We start from the raw sequence: 21194 nt of genomic DNA on the forward strand, positions 1-21194 counted from the left end.
GATGGTAGTAACCATTCTCTAACGTACTTAATTAGGGTCATTTTGACCCACTTCCCTTCTGCTTGCTTGATGCTATGCCAACCTGGAAAGCCCCATTGGAAATACTTATGTACCCATCGCATTGCCTCGTTAACTGCCCAATGCAGCTTCTGTACCTCCTTGCTTGCAGCTGCATCAACCAGATGTGTTTTTTGCAGTTTTTGCCTTCAAATATCCTAAAAAGATGAGGCTCAAGACTGTTTCCTGCAGAGACAACTTGGTCCTGCAGGGAGCAGTGCTGGCTGATCAGAATAAAGACTCTTCAATTTGGACATAACTCGGACTTGCTGTGTTTTCTGAGCAACCTGCCCCACAACACTCCAAAATTCAGTACCTGAGATATTTTGTTTCCATGAAGGCCTATGGCGTGCTGGCAAATTGCGGAATATGAAGATAATCCTTAAAGTATAGAGTGTCTTATCTTTTAGATAGGCCTATCTGAATAGATAGGCCAAAAGGGGGAAAAAAGACTGCACAGGTGTGTCACTATTACATACTTACCTGTGGAATCAGACTTCAATCAAACCTCTTATTAATATCTGTGGCAGTGCTGGGTATAATGGCACATGACTGTAATGCCAGCAACTTAGAGACTGAGGCAGGAGGACTGCAAATTTGAGATGACCAATTTAGTGAAATCGTATCTCAAAATAAAATTTAAAAGGGCTTGGGATGTAGATCAGTGATAGAGCACCCCTGGATTCAATACCTAGTAACAAACAAAACAAAACAAAAAACCCTACAAGATCAATGATAGTTAATTTTGGTTGTAGCTTGACTAAATCAAGAGATGCTTAGAGAATTAGTAAAGCACATTTCTGACTGTGTTTGTGTGAGTTTTTCCAGAAACAATTGTCTTGTGGGTCAGCCAACTGAGGGGAAAGACCCACCCTGATATGAGAAGCACAATCTAATAGGCTAGGGGCCCAGATAGGACAAAAAGCAGACAAAGGGGGAAGTTCCCATATGTGCAAGCTTGTTTTTTCTTAAGCACATGCTGCTGCTGCTGCTGCTGCTGCTGATTTTGGCTGCTGCCTCACCCGTGAACATCAGATTACAATTCTTCAGTCTTTGAACTCAAACTCCCATCAGTGACTCTCCAGGGGGCTTTCAGGCCTTCAACTTCTGGCTGGGTCTGCAACATTAATTCATCCCCTTTGTGGGGGTTCCGGTTTCTTGGACTGGATAGCTACTGTTTTCCCCACCTCTCCAGCCTGTCAATAGCCTTTGTGGGATGATCCAGCACCTATCATGTAAGACAATCTAACAAATTCCCTCTTTTATTTTGGTTCTCTTCATCTAATTAAATATCTAGTGCAAAGGGTATATAGAGAGTTAGTATGTTTAGTGACATCAGAAAAATGCAAAATAACCAAATACAGAATGTGGGAAATTTTGATGAACAAAAGACCCAGAAATCTCAATAAATGAACAATGTTTTAAACCCTAATGGTATTTGTAGATAGTAGGGATTTACGAAACTACTAAAATTATGTATGTAAAAGTCATATATAATTAACTGAAATCAAACAAATATGTCTTAAGGAGCAAGTCAATTTTGTAGGAAACTGAAAAAAAAAACCCTGAGTACTGACATAAAAACAGGAATTATACACTTTGAATATGCATAGTTTATTGTATGACAATTACACATCAAGCTACCTTGAAAAATCTAAGGTGATACTCAAAAGTTGTTACTTTCTAATTATTTTACTGTTTTACACCTGTATATTTGTGACTACTATATCAGTATGATGAGAATAAAACATAATTATGTGCTATTGCATATCTCTTCCCAACTCTATGTTCAGTGACATCATTTTAGAACTTGAATTGGCCATGGTGAGAGTATTTTACTAGGGTAATTGACAAATTCTAAAAAGAGGGTTTGCTGTTACTAATAATGCACAAAATGCTTAAAACATAGTGTCTGTGACTGCGGTTTACTGTAAGTTCCTGCACTGTGAATAGGCAAAAAAATTTGAGAAAATATTTTTCCAACATTCAAAAACAATTTCCTATTTAGCAAAGACCCTCATTTACTGAAGAATGAATAAGTTCCAACATGTTCTTGTGATACATGTCTATTTGTTAATGGAAACTACATCACCAACACACATTTTAAAATAGGCAAAAAGATAGCCTTTTTTAAAAAGAAGATACATAAGTGGCAAACAAAACATGCCCAACATTATGAAACATCAGAAAAATGCAATTAAAACTACAGTGAGATGCCATAATACATTAAAACAGCTCAAATTTAAAAGACTAATCATTTCAAGTACTGGCTAGAAGGTGGAAGGACAGAAATGTTCACATATTGTTGGTGGGAGTTCAGTGAGTACAATATGTCTAGATCAGTTTGACAGTTTTTTTAAATGCAAAACACTACTCTGAATTATTTTCACAGGAGAAATGAACCACATTTGCACATTAAGAATCCTATGCCTGTATTCACAGTAGCTTTGTTTTTAACATCCCCAAACAGGAAATGATCCAACTGCCCATTAAGTGATGGGAACATAGCTCAGTTGGTAGAGTGCTTACCTTGCATGCACAAGGCCCTGGGTTCAATCCCCAGCACAAATAAATAAATAAATAAATAAATAAATAGACAGAAAATAAACAATGCATATCCATAGAACTGAATATGACTCAGCAACAAAAAGGATGAACTGTTCATATAAGCAGTAGTGATGATTCTTAAAATAATCATGTAGCAAAAAATGTGTAATTGCATTCATAAAATACCTCATTCACAAGTTATTGTCATGTGAATAAAAGTAAATTACTGGATACTTGCAAACCTGAGGAATACGGGGAGATAATATGGTATGAGGTAAATTGTAGATATATTTATGACCACTATAATGGTTTCAGGAATTTATGAGACAAAACTTTTCAAATTATACACCATAAACATCAGTTATTCCAAGTAACTATATATAAATAAGTTTATAAAAAGTGATTCCAAAACCAAATTCAAAGCCTAAACTATTTTTCTGGTAATAACCCATGTTGATTCCACTATCTCCGTCCTCATGCATGGGAAAGGGCAGCTCTATATTGGTGCAGTCAGGAATGCTGTTGTGATACCAAACAACAGAACACTGACAGGATCACCAGAGCTAGAACCCTGGACTGTAGGGTCACCATGATCTCCTTATTTTCCTGCTTCTACAGCAATGCACTTCAGGTGAACAACCCAGAAAGACAACGTGAATCCCAAAACCCTTTATTTTCCTTGACAATGACCACAGCTATTGGGCATACACAGACCTCTAGGTCCTGTGAATGCTCAGTCACTGGAAGATATGTGGATGCACCTTTGCAAGAGGCACATTTCATGCGGTTTACTGTAAGTTCCTTCTCCACACCCAGTATTTATGATTTCTAAACCAATTAAGGTTCACAGCTGGCTCCAGCCATCATATGAGTGACACCAATCTATGAAATGGAATGATTGGTATCAGGGCAGATGGCTTCTTGTAAAGCCCTGTGAACATTTTCTCCTCCACATGTGCATTGCAAAACAACATCCTCTGGGAACAAGAGAGTGAATTCATTCTATTCACCCAATCACAGAAACCTGTCACAACAGCTGGCCTCTCCCCAGGTAGACCTATAGGCTCATAGAAAATTGTGACCATCCAAGCCACAAATCAGGGCAAAATTCCTGCATTATTTCCCATGTTGTCTAGGGCAGCAATACAAACCAGCCTGAAAGCAAAATGAGAACTGTCATTTTACTGTCCCTGAAGAACAGGTGACCCATGAAAGCTGTCCATCCTTTCAAATAGCACAAAGTGTCTTCCAGCCTCCCGACACAGTAAACTCAACCCCATAATTAAAGGTAGCTTTAACAATAAGGCATTTATTAGCACACAATCAAGACTAATGCAAGGCAGGTAGTTACCATTTGGTAAATAGAAGGCTGAAAAAAATTAACCCAACTGTCATGTGAGACTGAAAAAACAACTTTTGATGAAGAAAATCAGCCATTCCTGAAAGCCTCCAGCAGACTAGGTTTTCATGGTAAAAACTAGGTTATATGTGTGCTTTAATCAGTCAGAAAAGGGAAAGAACTCTCCTTGAAGGCCCAGGTTGTTCAAGACTTCCTCCAGGGAATAAGCATTCGCCTTCCCTCACATGCTCCAGTGACCGATGGACACTGTGCAAAGTGGCCGAGGAAGATGCCTTCTACCAGAGAAAGTGGCAGTGACTTAACTCTTGACATGGCCCCCATCAGTTGAGAAGTGCATGGAGCTCCTGGAAGGCTCACTCATCACGTACACACGGGGACACTGCCCTCAGTGGGTAGTAGGAAGTATGTTAACTTTAGGCAGGTGGTTCCTTCACAAAGCCTCTCTGAAAAAGATGACACTGCCTACAGGTCTAAGGCCTTTCTCAAGTGTGGGCCTTCAGGAGCTGTTAAACCTTGGGCTGAAAACTTCTCCGTATTTGTTGCTTTCATGATGCCCCTACATGTTGTGACATTTTTGGTGGTGAATGAGGCTAGAACACTGACTAAAGGAATTCCCACATGTGTCACACTCATAAGGCCTTTCTCCAGTGTGAACTACCTGATGTTGAATGAGGCCAGACTTTTGGCTAAAGGATTTTCCACACTGGTTACACTCATAGGGTCTCGCTCCAGTGTGAATTCTCCGGTGTTGAATAAGGATGGAGCTTTGACTAAAGGATTTCCCACATTCGCCACATTTATAAGGCCTTTCTCCAGTGTGAACTCTCTGGTGTTTAATGAGTGTAGCTTTTTGGCTAAAGGATTTCCCACACTGACCACACTCATAAGGCTTTGCTCCAGTGTGAATTCTGCGGTGCTGATTAAGAATGGCACTTTGACTAAAGCAATTCCCACACTCACCACACTTATAAGGTCTTTCTCCAGTGTGAACTCTCTGGTGTTTAACAAGGGTGGCTTTTTGGCTAAAGGATTTCCCACACTGACTGCACTCATAAGGCCTTGCTCCAGTATGAATTTTCTGGTGGTCAACAAGGCTGGAGTTTTGTCTAAATAATTTTCCACATTCACTGCACTCATAAGGCCTTTCTCCAGTGTGAATTCTCCGGTGATCATTCAGGTGGGAGGTTTGGCTGAAGAATTTCCCACATTCACTGCACTCCCAAGGCCTTTCTCCAGTGTGTACCCTCTGGTGCTGATCAAGTGAGTACTTGCCACGGAAGGTTTTCCCACACTTGCTGCACTCATAAAGCTTTTTACCAGTGGTAACTTTGGGGCGGTGAACAAGAGTGTGCTTGTGGCTGACAGGATTCCCACATTCTCTTGACTGATGACTTTTATGACTATGACTGTCCTCCCCACCCTTGGAGGTATTATTGGGCTTTTCACTACTGGGAAATGCTGGGGATTTGACAAGGCTCCACATGGCTGGGAGGTCCTTCTCAACCTCCCAACTGGCAAAGGGCTTCCTTGACATGCGGACATAGGATTTTTCAACGTCCCTCATCAAGAGCTTCTTTGTACTGTGATGCTTTTGGTGCTGGTGAAGATCTGCATATGTCCCAATTCTGAATTTCTGCCCAGGTAGATCATCCAGGTGCAAAATGTCCTGCAGAATTGGGAAACATTTTTCACAGAGGTAAGTCTTCTGCATGGATGAACCTGCCTTAGAAGTCCTGACCTGTGAAACTGCTACTGAAACCTTCTGCTCAGAAGGTATCTCTTCATCCTCTGTTCCATGCCCACAACCTGAAAGCAGAGAATTGCTAATGAAATGTATGATGACTATGTGTGAAGGAGGAGGCACCATCATGCACACTCTAACAATGATTCCAAGATTTTTTCTATGAATAAGAGATATAGGGACAGGTTGAGGAAGGGGCTATATGGCAATATGATGTCTCTCAAAGTCACAGAATTGGGGAGGCCTTACCAGTTGAAGATTACAAAGATGGATGGGTCATAAGGAGAAGTAGTCTTCAACTCACTCCTCTGCAAACAGCCTTAAGCTGCTTTAACACTGTGGTCATATCTCTAGAACTCACCACACAGCCTTCAGCAGGATGCTGTTTGCTAGTAACAGGTACGTGCCATACAGATGGTGGGTTGACTCCAAGCCCAGGAAAATCCACACAAAACTGCGTGGCAAGTATTCAGGTAAATGTAATGTATGTGTACATTTTATCAGCGTGTGTGAGACAGTGCTGGAAAACACTGAATAGAGCAGTATAAAAGAACAGATGAGACATGAAGACTAGAAAGATGTGGATGGATGGGTGCTGGAAGTTACATGAAATGAGAAATCAAAAAAGTTCATGGCTGGGTGCAGTGGTGCATGCCTGTAATCCCAATAGCTTGGGAGGCTGAGACAGGAGGATCATGAGTTCAAAGCTAGCCTCAGCAGAAGCAAGGTGCTAAGCAATTTAATGAGAACCTAAATAAAATACAAAATAGGTCTGGGGATGTGGCTCAGTGGTTAAGCCCCCCCGAGTTCAATCCCTGGTAAACCACCACCCTCCCACAAAAAATTGAGATGGGGCTGGGGATGTGGCTCAAGCGGTAGTGCGCTCGCCTGGCATGCGTGCGGCCCGGGTTCGAGCCTCAGCACCACATACCAACAAAGATGTTGTGTCCGCCGAGAACTAAAAAATAAATATTAAAAAAAAAAAAAAAAATTGAGATGGGGAAGAAAACATGGAAATGAAGTTTGGCTCGTGGTACCTGCACCAAAACAGTGGTGGACAGAGGACAGGTTCCTTTTATGATTTGAAAATAGCCTGGATGTTACGCTACTTTCTATGTGCCACACATCAGGCCCAGGCCTCTTCTGAAATCATGTTCACTCTATGAAGGAACCAGGTTTCTCCCCACACCCTAAGTACTATCACTACATGGGACCTTTTTAAAGCAGGGTCCACAAGAAAGAAAAGACACAACGTGCCAACAGAGATACAGATCATCTCAGGATACAACAGACCATAGGAGAGAAAAATAAAAATTATTTTAAAAAGGTGGATACGGGGACTGGGGCTGTAGCTCAGTGGCAGAATGCTTGCCTAGCATGTGTGACGCACTGGATTTGATCCTCAGCATCACATTAAAAAATAAAATAAATAAAATAAAATAAAAAAGGCATTCTGTCCATCTACAACTACAAAAAAAAAATGTGTGTGTGTGTGTGGGGGGTATGATAATAATAGCCCATGGTTCCAAGTATGGACTATGACAATGTCTGTTATGCCACAAGCAGTCACAAGAAAAGGTCAACTAGCAAAAGGTGAGGGGTGGGGGAGCTGTGAAAAAAGGTATCATGATTCTGGACATAGCCAGAGAGATGGCAAAAAGTTGAGATCCATTAGCCTGAATGCAAGATACTTAACTCCCAGACCACTCAGGGCACATGTGTTAGGGTGCAAACAGTGCACACAGCTCAGTGCTGGAGCACATATGCCAAGAAACTGGAGAATTTAACAGACTGTAAGGCCTGGAAAAGGTGAATCTGTTTGGGGGAAAAAGAAGACAGAGACACTAAGGTGAGTGTAAGAGCCTTACCCAGTGAGCTTGCAAGTACAAAGTTCTGCAGCATCACACTGAGGTACAAAAGCCTCTGAGCCTCATCAAGTAGTCTCCATTCTTCCTGTGAGAAGTAAATGGCCACGTCCTCAAAGGTCACACAGTCCTGCCATAATGGGGAAAGGTCACTCCACAATAAACTTCTCCTCTAGAATTCCAAGTTCATCCACTTGCTTGTCCATCCTGTTTGCCCTTCTTCCTACATTCCTATCTCAGAGGAATACCACATCCCAGTGCCTCTGAAGCTCACTGCCGTGGTCCCAGTATCACTGTGTCCTCCCATAGCCATCAGGAAGGTAGGCAGGAAGATACCATCTTCACTGTGGACTTGGCATGTAATGCAGTATCCCCTTCTCTTAGACCATTCCTCAGTGGTCCTCCGGATGGTGCCTCCAGAAACACGCAGCCCAGGATCCTGCCGGAAGGCCTGGCTGTCTGATTCTGCTCCTTGCTTCAATCTCAGCTACCCAGGATCACTTAAGGATTTCAAACAACTCTCGTCCTCTATCTCTACTGATTTTGATGTCCACTTACCAGTCATAGCTTTCCTTTTACTCTTAACCCTCAAACTCAAGTGACCAAAGTATCTCAGAGTCTCAATGACATTCTACCCCAGACCCAGTGACACTCACAGATGATCACTGTGCCCCCAAACTTAGCTATCTGCTTGAGTGGACAATCCTGGTGAGCCTGTAGCATGGTGAATGAGCACTAGACTGAGTATCTTCAATTGTGCTGCTGTAACAAAACACTACTACTCATTGGGTAGCTTATTAACAACAGGAATTTCTCACAGATCTGGAGGCTGAATTCAGGGTGCCATCATGGTCAGGTTCTGGTGAGAGTCCTCTTTCAGGCTGTAGACTGCTGACTTCCCCCTTGTATCTCCACATAGTGAAAAGAGCACTAGCTATTCTCTGACCTCTTCTTAAAAGGGCATTCACTAATACCAGACACAAGGACTCCATCCTCATGATTTAATTACCTCTCACAAGCCTCAGCTCTAGGATTAGGATTAGGTCCCTCTGGGATTAGAATTTCAATGTATGAAATTTGGAGGGGAAGAAAAATTCAATCATGGCCTTGGTGTCATCTTCTAATTATTCCTGTTTCTGTAAGCATTCTGTCTCCCTTATGCCTTAGAAGCCTTAGCCACCTACCAGATAATCTATTTTGTCATGCCCTTCCATGGTCAATTCTCTCTCCACATCTGTTTATGATGCTTACCATGTCTACTCAGGTGTCCAAGTACAAGACCCAGGCACAGCTCCATTTTCCCTTGCCTGGGCTATGGACAGCACTACTATTATGACAAATATAATTCCTCCTAGTTATGGGTCAAACACTAACTATATCTTTTAGATGTCTCCATCTTAAACCATTCCCCAAATTCCAAACCGATGTGGCCAGAACTTGATGTCTCTACTAATTGTTAATCCAACATCTTAGATGTAAGTACCTAAAAACCAAAATTCTGATATCCCCAGTGAAATAAACCTTACTGGTAACTTTACAGTCCAGCTGATGGAGTTTCCATTCTTCCAGATACTAAACCCCAAAAGCCCGAAGTAAGGCCTCAATAGTATCTTTCTCTCTCCCCCTCTCTCTGCCTCAAAATCTGAAAATCCAGGCAGGCCTAATTAAGAAAATGAATCCAGAATCTTGCCACTTCTTTTACCTCCACAGTAGCCTTACTGGTTCAAGCCACTAACAGCACTTACCTAGAGTATTATGAAAGTGTCTTCCCTGGCCTTCCTATTGTGTCCCTCATACTGACGGAGTTCTCCATGGCATAACATGGAGGCTGATGAGACCAGCATCAGATCATCTTCTTTCCCTTCTCTAAAACTCCCACTGCTGCCATAAATTCTGACAGTCATCCAGCTCTGAATCCTGCCCTGCTACTTTTAGATCCTCTGAAATAGAAAAAGAAACCTGGAACTCCATGAACCAGCTCAGCTTCTCCTCCAAGCACATATGCATTAGGGGAAAGCTTTTCATATCTCTATAGGAACTACCTAAAATAACTCCCAAAGAGCATTAGGATCTTAGGCTTGGGTTTGTTAAAGGTCCTTTGGTCCAAGGAACGATGAGCATCAAGAGAAGGGATTCATTAAAAAAAAAAAAAAATCCTGGGGGAGGCGCAGGGCGGGTGTCAGGATCAGTGAAAGCCTGTGTCATGCACTACTCACCTGAGTGAGGTCCCTATGGGCTTCTGCACTCATGGAGACCTGTAGGAAGAGGGAGGTCATGAGAGGCAGGCGATCATGGCAGGGCTCCAGAGGCTCAGCCCCTGCGGTACTCGTTCCCAGCTGGAAGCCAGGTGACTTGAGGAGGCTTTCATTATATTGGAGCCTCAGTGCTAACTCGAGGAGCTCTCAGGCCTCGAACCCCTGCTTCAGTGTTATCACCCCTCCTTCTGGTCCTAACAGTGAGAAGCTTCTGGAAAAGCTTGAAGTCAGACTAGGTACCTCTTCCGTGCGCAGTTCTCCGTGGCTACCAACGACCTAAGGACAAAGGCAGAGCTCTCCGTCCTGCCATGACAGCGTTAATACGCCGCGTCACTCGACCCTCCTCGACAGGACACACGCCGGGCCTCAGGCGTAGTTTCCCGCTCCACCTCATTCACGGGCCGCGGCCGGGCTGGACAGAGCCTGGCCTGCGGCACCCGGGCAGAGCCCCTCATTCGGACACTGTGGGGAGGCGAGCACAGCGCGGCGGGGAGGACCACTTACCCGAGCCGGGCCGGCTTCGGCCATGGGCCTCTGCGCGTGCGACGGGGACACGGACAAAGTGGCCACCGCCCCTCGGACCCCTCCGTACGCCAGCCCAGCCTTGTCGCTTCCCGGAGGACAAAGCTCCGACAGCTCGGACAGATCCCCAGACCGCTCACACCCGCGCCGGCGGAGCCACGCCGGAAGTCCCGCCCACACAATGGCCCACGCCGGAAACACTCCTCTCTGGGCGCTCATTGGCTTAGCGGCTCCCTGGGGCAGGGCATTCTGGGTAACGTAGTGCCCAGGGCTCCAGGGAGACCTGCGAGCGGGAGGAGCTGGGGTGCTCTGCATCCAGCAGGCGCTCTGCAGGCAAGAGCTAGGCTTGAGCCTGCAGGGAGGACTTGAATACCGATGGAGCAGCAGGACAAGCCTTCTGGGCTAGCCCTGGCGATAACGGTGGGGACTTGGCCTCTGCGGCTACCGCTGGTTACAGCTTGCAGGGACTGTCCTCTAGGCCCGTACGTGTTCCCATGCTTCCTGCCTGCCCTCTGTTATGAGATGGTTGCTCCTCTGGAAGGCCTTCTAACCCCTGTCTCCCCACTGTTCATGGCAACTCATTATCCCCTTCCTCTCTGTCCCCTTGGAGGTGCCAGCTCAAATCACACATAGCAAGCATGTCTGCACACCTGTTAGCGGAGAGGCAGCCTGATAAAGCAGGTTGCAGGCTTTTCCTTACTAGCAGCCTGAGAAAACGGGATGCAGACTGTCTATACCATTTAATAGCCAGGAAAAGCAGAATATAGACTCTCTCCCATTTCTGCCCCTTGAGCCCCCAAGTAAGTTGTTCCAATACATCTTCTTAAATTTATTTTTCAGAGATGATATTACATAAGATACCTTAAGGATAATGCACAAGTGACCAAAAGATGGAAATTTACTTCATTATTGTTAGGTGCATTATTGTTAGGCTGAGTAAGCTATCTGCAGGGCATGCCAAACAAAGTTAGCTGCAGGATGACCTGGCCGCTCAAACCCTCTGTCTGGTTCTTTATCACCTGTTTGCTTCAAGCCCAAACGCTCAAGCCCCTGCTCAAGGCCGAGCACTTAACCCCCTTGTGTGCCAACAAGGCAGCTTGCCAACCCAGAGACCCTGTTAGATTTAGGCAGCATAGCAGAAGGGCTATAAAAGCCTTCCCCAGCTGCCCCCTCCGACTTCTTTCCTTCTTTCTTTTCTCTTTGTTGCACTGCTGCAATAAAGATCTCTTGGTTGCTCCGAGTGTTGTGGTCACTTTTCTTTCAATTATAATACCAAAATCTTTACCTGAGCAAGAGCTGGAGCTCATTTCCATAACAAGGGACATAGGAAGGGGCACATTATCAGACTGTATCTGTGTAGGATTGTCCCTGCACTGTGCACATGATGAGCACCTTCCCTTTTCTGAATATGCATTCCCTGCCCAAATAAACTGCATCTCCCCCTGAGGGGATTTTTCTGAGGGGTATCCTTATTTGCTGCAAATAAACTTTATTCTGTGACAACTATTCTTGGTGTTCTGTTCTGATTTAGATCCCAGGGAGACAGAACCATTGAGTTCAGTGGCACAGCAGGTGAAGAATTAGCAGAATGTCTTGGGTAACACAGGAGATTAAGGATAGCCTCTTTCAGAAAACCCACTCTGTGAGGTGCCCACAAGACCCTTGTTTCTAGGATTCAGCACTTAGTGGAGGGTTCCTGCCACAGACTGGGAGGCCAGCAGGGCCACAAAGTGTTCATATAAAAGTAAGGTAGCAAACAACAAACCAAACAAGTTGAAAAGAACATAAAAATAATGTTAAAGAAGGGTGAAGATCTTATAAAGTCAATATGCATTCAATGCAGGATGTGGTCTACATTGGGAGAAACAGATTTTGGAATAAAGTAAGAAATACATATTCAAGGGAGAAGGTCTGCCGTCTTCAGATGGATAGACAGCCATAACCAAAGTTTTTTTTCTTTTTTAACTCTCTTTTTCAAGTCAATTTGTCTGAGTTTACTTTTAATGTGCAGACAGACCTTCCACCCAAGGGAGCCATTTCCTTTGATCAAAATTCTATGTACCATAAAATGAGGGATGGTTTATATGATCCAAAGGCCAACACAATCCTTCAGATTGTAGAAACTAGCCCATACCAAAATTTTCATCCTTGCCTACCTTGATTTTGTCTGGAAACCCATTAGAGGCTCTGGCCCTGTCCTTTACCTGCTCTTGTTTTTGCCTTCGGACCCCTCTTGTGATTCCCTAGACATGAACCCCATTTGAGCCTAAATTACCACACATCCTCCTCTAACAAGTGACTGCACATCATTCTGTTGCTGCTTGGCCTTTTTACCAATGGTCTGGGTGCATTCCATGGTTTACAATCTGGAGTCCCAAATTCCTCAAGTAACTTACTGTTTAAACCAACCATGAGAGCTACATTATTCTGACTCTGTATCAAGAATACTGAAACTCCATGTCCCTGATGCCATTTCCCCAGACTAAGGCTTCATTTTTGAAGATGATGTTGCCGTTTACACTATAAATAACACTACCCTGAACATTAAAGCCTCCACCCCAAGGGATTTTCCTGGTCTGCCTTTCTATGCATGAATTGAACACAGTAAATATTTGCTATCTGTCTTTAATGCCAGGGATTCTATTGTGTTTCTGAGCTTACTGTGTGCTTAGCAATACTCTGATTATGCTATTTTCTCTGTGACTGTAGTCCTCCAGAATTGCAAAATGACCTCTTGCCTACATGACACACCATGATCACTCCTTCCCCTTGATTAACACAAATACCAGTAATCTTTATATATATATATATATATATATATATATATATATATATATATATATATATGTTCATAAATTGTCGGTTTATATCTTCTAACCACATATAAGATGGACCTGCCAGCTTGACCCTAGAGATGCACCAAGAAACTATTATATATCTCATTCCATCAATATACTTTCCAACTTTACCAACACATTGATAGAGATTTCAGCAACTTTAGATGCATTTTCTTTTATAATGCCATATTAATATGGACTCTAGTTATAGGATAATCTACAAGGACTCCATATAGTTTTAGTGTTCATCCTTTTTCACTCAACGGAAAGTGTTTATTATGCTGATTACAGAAACTGTGACCTATTCTTTAAAGTCCCCCATTATCATTTTCCCAGTGTTTCCAATAAATGAATTCATACAACCACATAAGCAATTATTCAGTGTTTTCTTAAGTTCTGTGCTTCTCTGTTAGGTGCCCATTAATCAGAGGAATGAACTAAAGGCTATTCTGCTGTCTCCGGAAAGTTAGCTACTATGGAGCTGCTTTTCATGTGCAGACTGCTGATCCAGGGCCATGGCTCCACCCACATCGTTGTCTAATTCTCATACAGCAAGCCAATATCACCTTGCTCTAAATCAAACCAGGTTCAAGAACCAGACAACTACAGAGAGCTCCAAATCCCAATACCTATGCAAGTGGTCAAACCATCTGTCATTACTCTATCACTCCTGAAGAAGACCCTAAATTGTGTGGCCTGGGAATTCCCTTTCCTCTCCTGTATCTCCTCTGCCCACCTGGTTATCAGACATGGAGGTGTGTACAAGGTGTGCAGTGTCATGGACTATAGTCAGGCTGTCATGCTCACCTTGCAACATGCCAACAAAATATTGCAGGAACAACAACGACAACAAAACAAGTGCTCAGGAGTGAATGGGGCTCTCCAAAACACCACCGGTCCCACTGTTAGTAGTGGCAGCTATGTAAGGATGGGCATGAATTCTGAACCTTTCTAGCAATCACATAAACCAGCTCAAAAAAGGAAGGAATACCAGTGGAGTTGCAGGATTCCTGATAGAGCTTTAAAAATACTTTTCAAAAATTATGCACCAAATTTAAGTTGGTAAAAGTTTGATTTGTAAATCAAGAGATAGAATCCCTTTTGAAATATAGACACAGTGTTCAGGAAAGTTGAATTTGAAAGAAAAGAAAGATCAACAGAAAAAGCCCAGGCAATATGAGTTTCCCATTAGATTACCTTTCCATACATGGTTTATACTTTATAAATGTGAGATAGAAAGCCATAAACCATATCCTGAGTTTAAATCTGAAATCAAAGAAAAAATGAAGGGTAAATTTGACTCACTGTTCCTTTAAAATAAATAGGAAATAATTACAGAAAATGTGTATTTTATTTTAAAAACAAGATATAAATAAAAGTGTGATAATTTTGCAACATACATGAGCTCATAATATTGATATAAAATAAGAATTGGCATTTCACTGTATAATTGCAAATGTTTGCTAATGAACAAAAAAACGCAAGTAAGATGCTAGAATTTCAGACAATAAAAAATTAAATACATTTTTTAAAGCAGAGAAAAGCATGCTCAATTTTCTGGAGATAGAGTTTCAAACGTCAGATTTTATTCTATAAAATTTTGTGCATTGAGAATTTTCACTTTAGTAAAAATAGGCAAGAGACATTTTATAAGCAATTTAGATGCTTAATGTTATCCATTAGCAATTGAAGGTGCGTTTTCATTGAGGGCTAAGTAGTATACTATGCATTTGACGTAAACCACAATATCAAAGACTTACAGTGCTATTTTTAGAAACAAAACTACTTAAATTAAGTATCTAATGCTTTATATTTTGGTACTAGGGATTGAATGCAGGGGTGCTTTACCACTGAGTTACTTCCCAAGACACTCCACCTTTTTTTTTCCATTTTGAGACAGGGTCGCGAAGTTCTCCAGGTAGACCTGGAACCCACACTCCTGCCTCAGACTCCAGAGTAGCTGGGATTTCAGGCTGTGCCTCCACACACAGCACAGTAGTACCACTCAGTGAGGAGTCCTGATATTTTCAGTCTCTCAACTGAATCCCTTCTGCCCGTCATCTTAAACAGCCACTCAGATTTCCTCAGCTGTCCTAAGGGATGGCCCAGAGACTTCCCTGTCCCTCCTCTCCTGCTGACCTCCAAGCACCTGAACTCAGCCCACTCCCCTGAGGCTGGCAGTGCCTTCCTCACACTGCTCATGCAGTTCATTCCCCTGCCAAAAAGTGAGCTCAAAAATTATTGGGAAAACGATGTATGATCACTGTTGTTAATAATGCAGTTTGCATTTAAAAATTTCTAAAACAACAGATTTTTAAAAGATCCTCACCAGAAATAAGTTTGTGAGATGTTGGACATGATAACTAGGTGATTTAATCTTTATACAATGTGTAAATAGATCAGAACATCCCATAAATACACATAATAAATATTGGTCAATTAAAATAGATCAATTAAAAAACCGAGAGAAACATGAAAAAAGCCTTCAGTGAGTTTCTAAAAAAAAATGAAACTAAAAAACTTTCCTGGACATTAAACTCAGAAATTTCCTCCATTACATTCTTCTAAAATATCCTGGACAAACAAAACATATAAATGAAAAAATAAATAAAACATCCTGAACATTCTTTACTGAGAAACCTAAGGTTAGAATGATAAATCCTTGTTTCCTTATGGGCACAGTGTTCATGGTTAGTCGGGCGTAGAGCTGACAGTACAGAAGATATGGCCACCTCATTTGCCATGGTACCAGACAGTATTGACATAAGCGCTCTTCAAACATGAGCAGATGATGACATGGACATTCAAATACATCCAAGACAACAGACCGCTAGCCAGGCAGGTGGATTAGGAGACACCACGTGTCCTTGCTCTGCAGTGATAGAGGACCTGAGAGACGCGGGTGTCACTGACGATGAGCACAAAGGGGCTGAGTGCTGGGAAACAGGAGGACACCAGCACAGAGCTGGTCATGACCCACTGGCCTCTCCTGGGGGCAAGAGTCACCCAAATGGTCAAAACAGTGTCGACGGAATAAAAGGCAACCCAGGAGCTCACCAGGATCAGGACATGCGTGTGGCTCTGGCCTCATGAGAAGGTGGGGGGTAGAGGACGCAGCTGTGGATGTGCTGAACCTGCTGCCTGTGTCTGTGCAGGACAAGGACAATGGAGCCACTGGCCCAGGCCATGAGGACCAGACTCAACAAGTCGGGGGAGAGGTACCAGACAGTGTATAAGGTGCTGTGTCTCTCTGGCACTACCCAGGAACAGTACCCGTGATTCCCATCCACACTGAGATTTGTCTTATTCAATGGGCCATTCACTATTAAAGGCAGAAATGAATTTATCAAGAGATGCAGGGCCCAGCAGAGGAGACAGCAGAAGCCGATAAATCGTAGTGATCTCCTCTTGAGCGTGATCCACCTGCAAATTCTGGGGTTTAGCTTTAGGGCCTGGAAGCCATTGAACAGGCACAAAGTGCTGAAGGAGACACCAGTGCTCACTCTATAGAAATAGAAGACAAGGTGACATCTCGTGTCATCCAGGAAATGTTCCATCCCCGAGCTGCCAGAGTCGGAGGGACTCCTTTCGCAAAAAGAACAATGGAATTGGCCAGTACCACTTGATTGAGAATCACGTCTGTGGGTCTGAAGTGACGTCCAGTGAGCAAGGTGAAATTATAGAGACAAAGGAGGGAGAAGTTTCCCACGAATCCCACTCCTGTCTGAGTGAGGAGAACCATCCCCATATCCATGCTGAGCAGCTCACGTCAGCACCCGCAGGTCTGCTTGTACCTAGGGCAGGGGATGAAGAGATAAACCCATGAGATTAAGTGTGTCAGCATCAATACATCCCCCAATGTAATACTGACCACAAACTAAACACTCTCACAAAAACAGACCAAGACTTCATGCCCAGAAACTCAAAGACACCACCGTGAGACCTGTGCTGCCCAAAGCTGCAGTGTCCACCTCCAAGGGAAAGTGAGAGTGAGGAAGAGCCCTGTGCCCTGACTCAGGTTGTTTCAAAAATACATTTTACAGGGCAATGGCAAGACACGGGCATGTGCAGATGATCTCTTTCTATAAAAATGGATAGAAACATAGATATAGGGATGGCAGCTGAGAGGGAGGTGTGGTCGAAGCACATATCCCTGTCCACCTGGGCACTGTGGTACCTGCAGAATTTTCACAATTGGCCACTTGAAAGCCTCTACAAGATAGGAAAGGGAGTTTGAAACTCACTGGCGTACTAAAGATGCACAATAGGTCTACAGCTGTGAGGTAGACTACACAGAGGGGACGGAGAGAACAGCGATGTTTCAGAAGACCAAGCCTGACATGAGCCAGAGGACAGGGCTCAGGCTGCAGCGGAGTCTCCAGGTCTGCCTAGCTCACCCTGTGCTCCACACCTTCCTAGGACTGTGGGAGATTGTGAGTCCTCCCTGCCCTGAGAATTTCCACTAACCAGAGCCTGTGGACATTGAGGCTGTTCTGAGACACGACTGCAGACATTCACAGCCAGGAGGACTAAGGGTCCCCCACAACCCTAGGATGTGTGCAGACACAGGGGGATCTAAATAGACGCCCTGAGCCCTCATGAGGGGCGTGTGCTGCCCATCTACAGTTTCCCTGGCAAGAATAGAAATATCATCTTCTGCTTCATGAACAAATGGGGGTGGGTAAGTCAGAGAACAGATTAATAGTGGGTGAAAACAGCAGTTCAGCAATTCACAACCTGCTTACAAGCCGGGGTGCCAAGGGGGATACAGCCAGACTGGGGAACCTGGCGCCCACATTTCCTTTTGCTCGCTTTCCCTTCCTCCAGTTTCTCTTTCTCATCAGAGTGAGCCACACGTTTTTGCTGAGTAGCCTTTTTATCCCCAAATGGAAAACACAATCAGGCCTTTCCCCTAAGGGACGTTAATGTGACTCTAACAGAACAGAATTCTAAATGTACTCCTGCAGACTCCCTTGGGCTCCACATGCTGACCCGAGAAAGCACGGTGGCCACAGCATGGACCTGGAACCCGGGGACTGAGTGCCAGTGACATAGTGGCCGAGACCCCTCAGAGGCTCTGCAGGGTCTCCTCTGACACCCCTTTAGCAGAGAGTCCATTTGTGGGGGACACTGGTGCCACAGAAGGGACACTTAACAAGGAACGTATTCCTGCTCAGAGACTCCTGTGGACAAGATGAGAGAACACAGGCCTACCCAACAGGCATGGAGGACCTGCTGAGGGTGGCCCAGAGCGATAGGAGGAGCTGGCACGGAAAAGATGTGTGGAAAGCAGACTTGAGTGGGTTCCCTAACGTCCCAGAGTTCTGACCAATGTAAACCTCAGGATGAAAAAGTAATAAAAGACTAATCTGGTAGACTGCATGGATTCGTTTTATGGCTGATTAGAAGCATCGAGATACACATAAAATTTACAACTGTTCAAAGAAGGAAAAACCCCTGCTTACCTGACTGTGCGCTGTCTGCAGTGGTTCTGAGGCAGCATCCTGCAGGTTGGGCCTGGCAGGTGACAACGTTCAGGGACTCCGTGACCTCAGCGCCTTGCTGGGAAGTGTTTGTCATTTCACCTGCAGGTGCAGTGACAGTGCCAGCATGGGGACTGGAGATCACCTGGGCCCACACCTGGGGGCTGTCATGTCTCTGCAAGCCTGTCCCCCTGAGAAGCCCTTCAGGAGAGGGGAAACCAGTGGGACAGACCTCACCCTGGGACAAGCACTGACCCCCTGGGAGCCTGAGCAGAAAACACAGACCTGCTAAGTGAGGAGTGGAGCGCGCAGCCCTGTGGGTTTCAATCATGTCGATACCGTGGGCTTCAAAGTGTTATTGTCTTAATGCCTGAGAACTCCTAGGACACCCAGACTCACATCAGACAGCATGTGGTGAGTTTGGGGAAGCAACCACAGTGGTTCAAACAGGTGGGAGTACCACAAGGACTTATTCATTTGCTGCTTCAAGAATATTGATTTCCTAACCCACGTAGGTCAGGCACTTTTATGGGCACCAGGATATATCAGCACAGGTGACATTGCAACAGCTTTGTCCCCACATTCTGTCTGCTTTCCTTACTCACATGCACCCCAGTAATTAAGTTGCACAGTCTCTTGTCAGAAGCCGGTGGTTCCACTGGAGAGAGAAGGGTAGAAACTACATGCTGTGAAGGTGGGCTCGAGGGTGGGTCCCACACTGATCAGGATGCTCACAGGGGGATCCATTGTGATGGTGCTGTCACAGGAGTTGCCTTAGTGAGTTCAGGAGAAGAGGGTGGATTCCATTCCCATTCCCATTCTTGGTCCTTTTTTTGTCATAACTGAAAAAGTAGTTCTTATGTTAAAGCTTCGTCCCAGGGTTTCATAAACTGACTTCCAGACCACTCACATATAATCGAATCAAGCCTTTATTGAAGCACACCAGTGGTGGCTGACCAGAACATAAAGCTATTCCACTGATCAGCCCCGAACAACTGCAAGGGCACTCCTTACAAGCCTGAAAACTGCAAAAGGGATGTTCGGGGGTCCAGCCAATGCAAGCCAGCCAGGTTACAGAAGCAGGAGAGTGCAGTCAGGCGGAGGGAAGCCTAACCAATCACAGTTAGCTCAGTTACCCCAGTTACAGAAACAGAGCCCCATTACCCTAGTTACAGAAACAATGCCCCATTAGGTAGTTCCGTGTTCTTAAAAGTTTCTATAGCAAAAGGAAAAGAACATCTTGCCCCAGTCATGACTCTTCTACTTGGCAAGGTTGTTTTACAGGATGAAGTCATAAAACAAAATGCAGTCACATTTGCTCCTACTATCACATTCCCCACTGGTTTTAGTAGGTTTGATGTCAATCTTGCACATCATTAGGCCTCAGTTTTTGTTCCATCCTTCTGTGTCTAAGGGACTATACTGGGCTTGCAAGACCATAACTCTGACCTCACCTACATTCCTGTGTATATGGTTTAGGAGGGTTTTTAAGAGGCAGGGTCCTACAGTAATCCCAATCAGGAGAAGGACTAGGGGCCCAACTACGGCTGAAATGATGGTAGTCAACCAAGGGGACCATGAGAATAGGTTTTGGAACCAATGGCCTGAAGTTTCTAGTGCTTCATCTCTTTCCTTTAACCTGTTTCTCACAAGCGCCAAACTGTCCTTTATTATCCCAGAATGGTTTGCATAGAAACAAGTTTCTCCTCGAGCCATACAAAGTCCTCCTTGTTTCAGAAAGAGACCATCTAGACCTCATCTGTTTTGTAAGACTCTTTCTGTCAGAGAGTCTAGTGAAACCTTTAGTTTGGAGACTGACCTTTCTAGTTTTTCTAAATCTATATATATTTGATGGCTAAGGGACTTCCCAAACCAGCCAGGAGGGGAACTAAAATGGGGGCAGCCAGTCTCTGTTGATAAATCAGTGGGCTCTGGCCTTTTAATAAGTCCAGGTGTTCTTTTCCTTTTATTCCATCAAAATAGTAGGTTACATAGTTCAGAGTTATTGACAGGTTGGAGATTTAGGCAAGGAATTCGAAGTGGGACCCAGGAAGCACAATTTTTGGTGAACAGGGAGTTGTCCCACTTATAAGTTGGGTTGTGGAAGCAAGTGTCTCTTTATGGGAGATCACCCAGGGTGATCTTGGGAGTAGTTTCCCAGGTACATCTTCCTGAGCTAGACATATTGGCGAACATCTATGTTGACCTTAATTTTTCCTCTAATATTAGGGACCTCCAACTGCTGTAAGGTGTTGGGGTTTGAGTCTGCAGAGTTTAGCTCCTCAGGCCTGACTTTTTGCAAGAGCTGTGGCTGTGATTTAGGTCAGCTGAGGCAAACCTCAGTTAGGAGGAGGAAAAGTTCTCTTCCCCTTATCACAAGTCACAAGCTCTGCAAGGTTTGGCCAAGAGGAAGAAGCTTCCTGCATACTGGACCTGGGAACAGTACATTCGGGGATTAGATAATGTCTACAAAGAACTTTGGGAGGGTACTTATCAAATGAACAGGAACAATCTGAATTTAGCTCTG

General features: G+C 44.1%; 2 protein-coding genes across 2 annotated transcripts; both read right to left on the minus strand.

The window, feature by feature from the left end:
- Positions 1–4478: 4478 nt before the first annotated feature.
- Positions 4479–10566, minus strand: ZIK1 (zinc finger protein interacting with K protein 1; the record flags this gene model as incomplete). The annotated part of the gene is made up of 4 exons (XM_081273616.1): positions 4479–5770; positions 7574–7700; positions 9787–9825; positions 10330–10566. 4 exons carry the CDS (start codon positions 10564–10566, stop codon positions 4521–4523), a joined length of 1653 nt encoding a protein of 550 aa, XP_081129742.1. The 3' UTR covers positions 4479–4520.
- A 5465-nt stretch (positions 10567–16031) lies between these two features.
- On the minus strand, positions 16032–16926 carry VN1R1 (vomeronasal 1 receptor 1; the record flags this gene model as incomplete). Its single annotated transcript, XM_081273617.1, is given in 3 exon segments — positions 16032–16258; positions 16261–16746; positions 16749–16926. Coding segments are annotated over 3 exon segments (891 nt in total).
- Positions 16927–21194: the final 4268 nt, after the last annotated feature.

This window comes from Spermophilus citellus (assembly GCF_964194105.1).
Source record: "Spermophilus citellus genome assembly, chromosome: 18".
NCBI classification, from domain to species: Eukaryota; Metazoa; Chordata; class Mammalia; order Rodentia; family Sciuridae; genus Spermophilus; species Spermophilus citellus.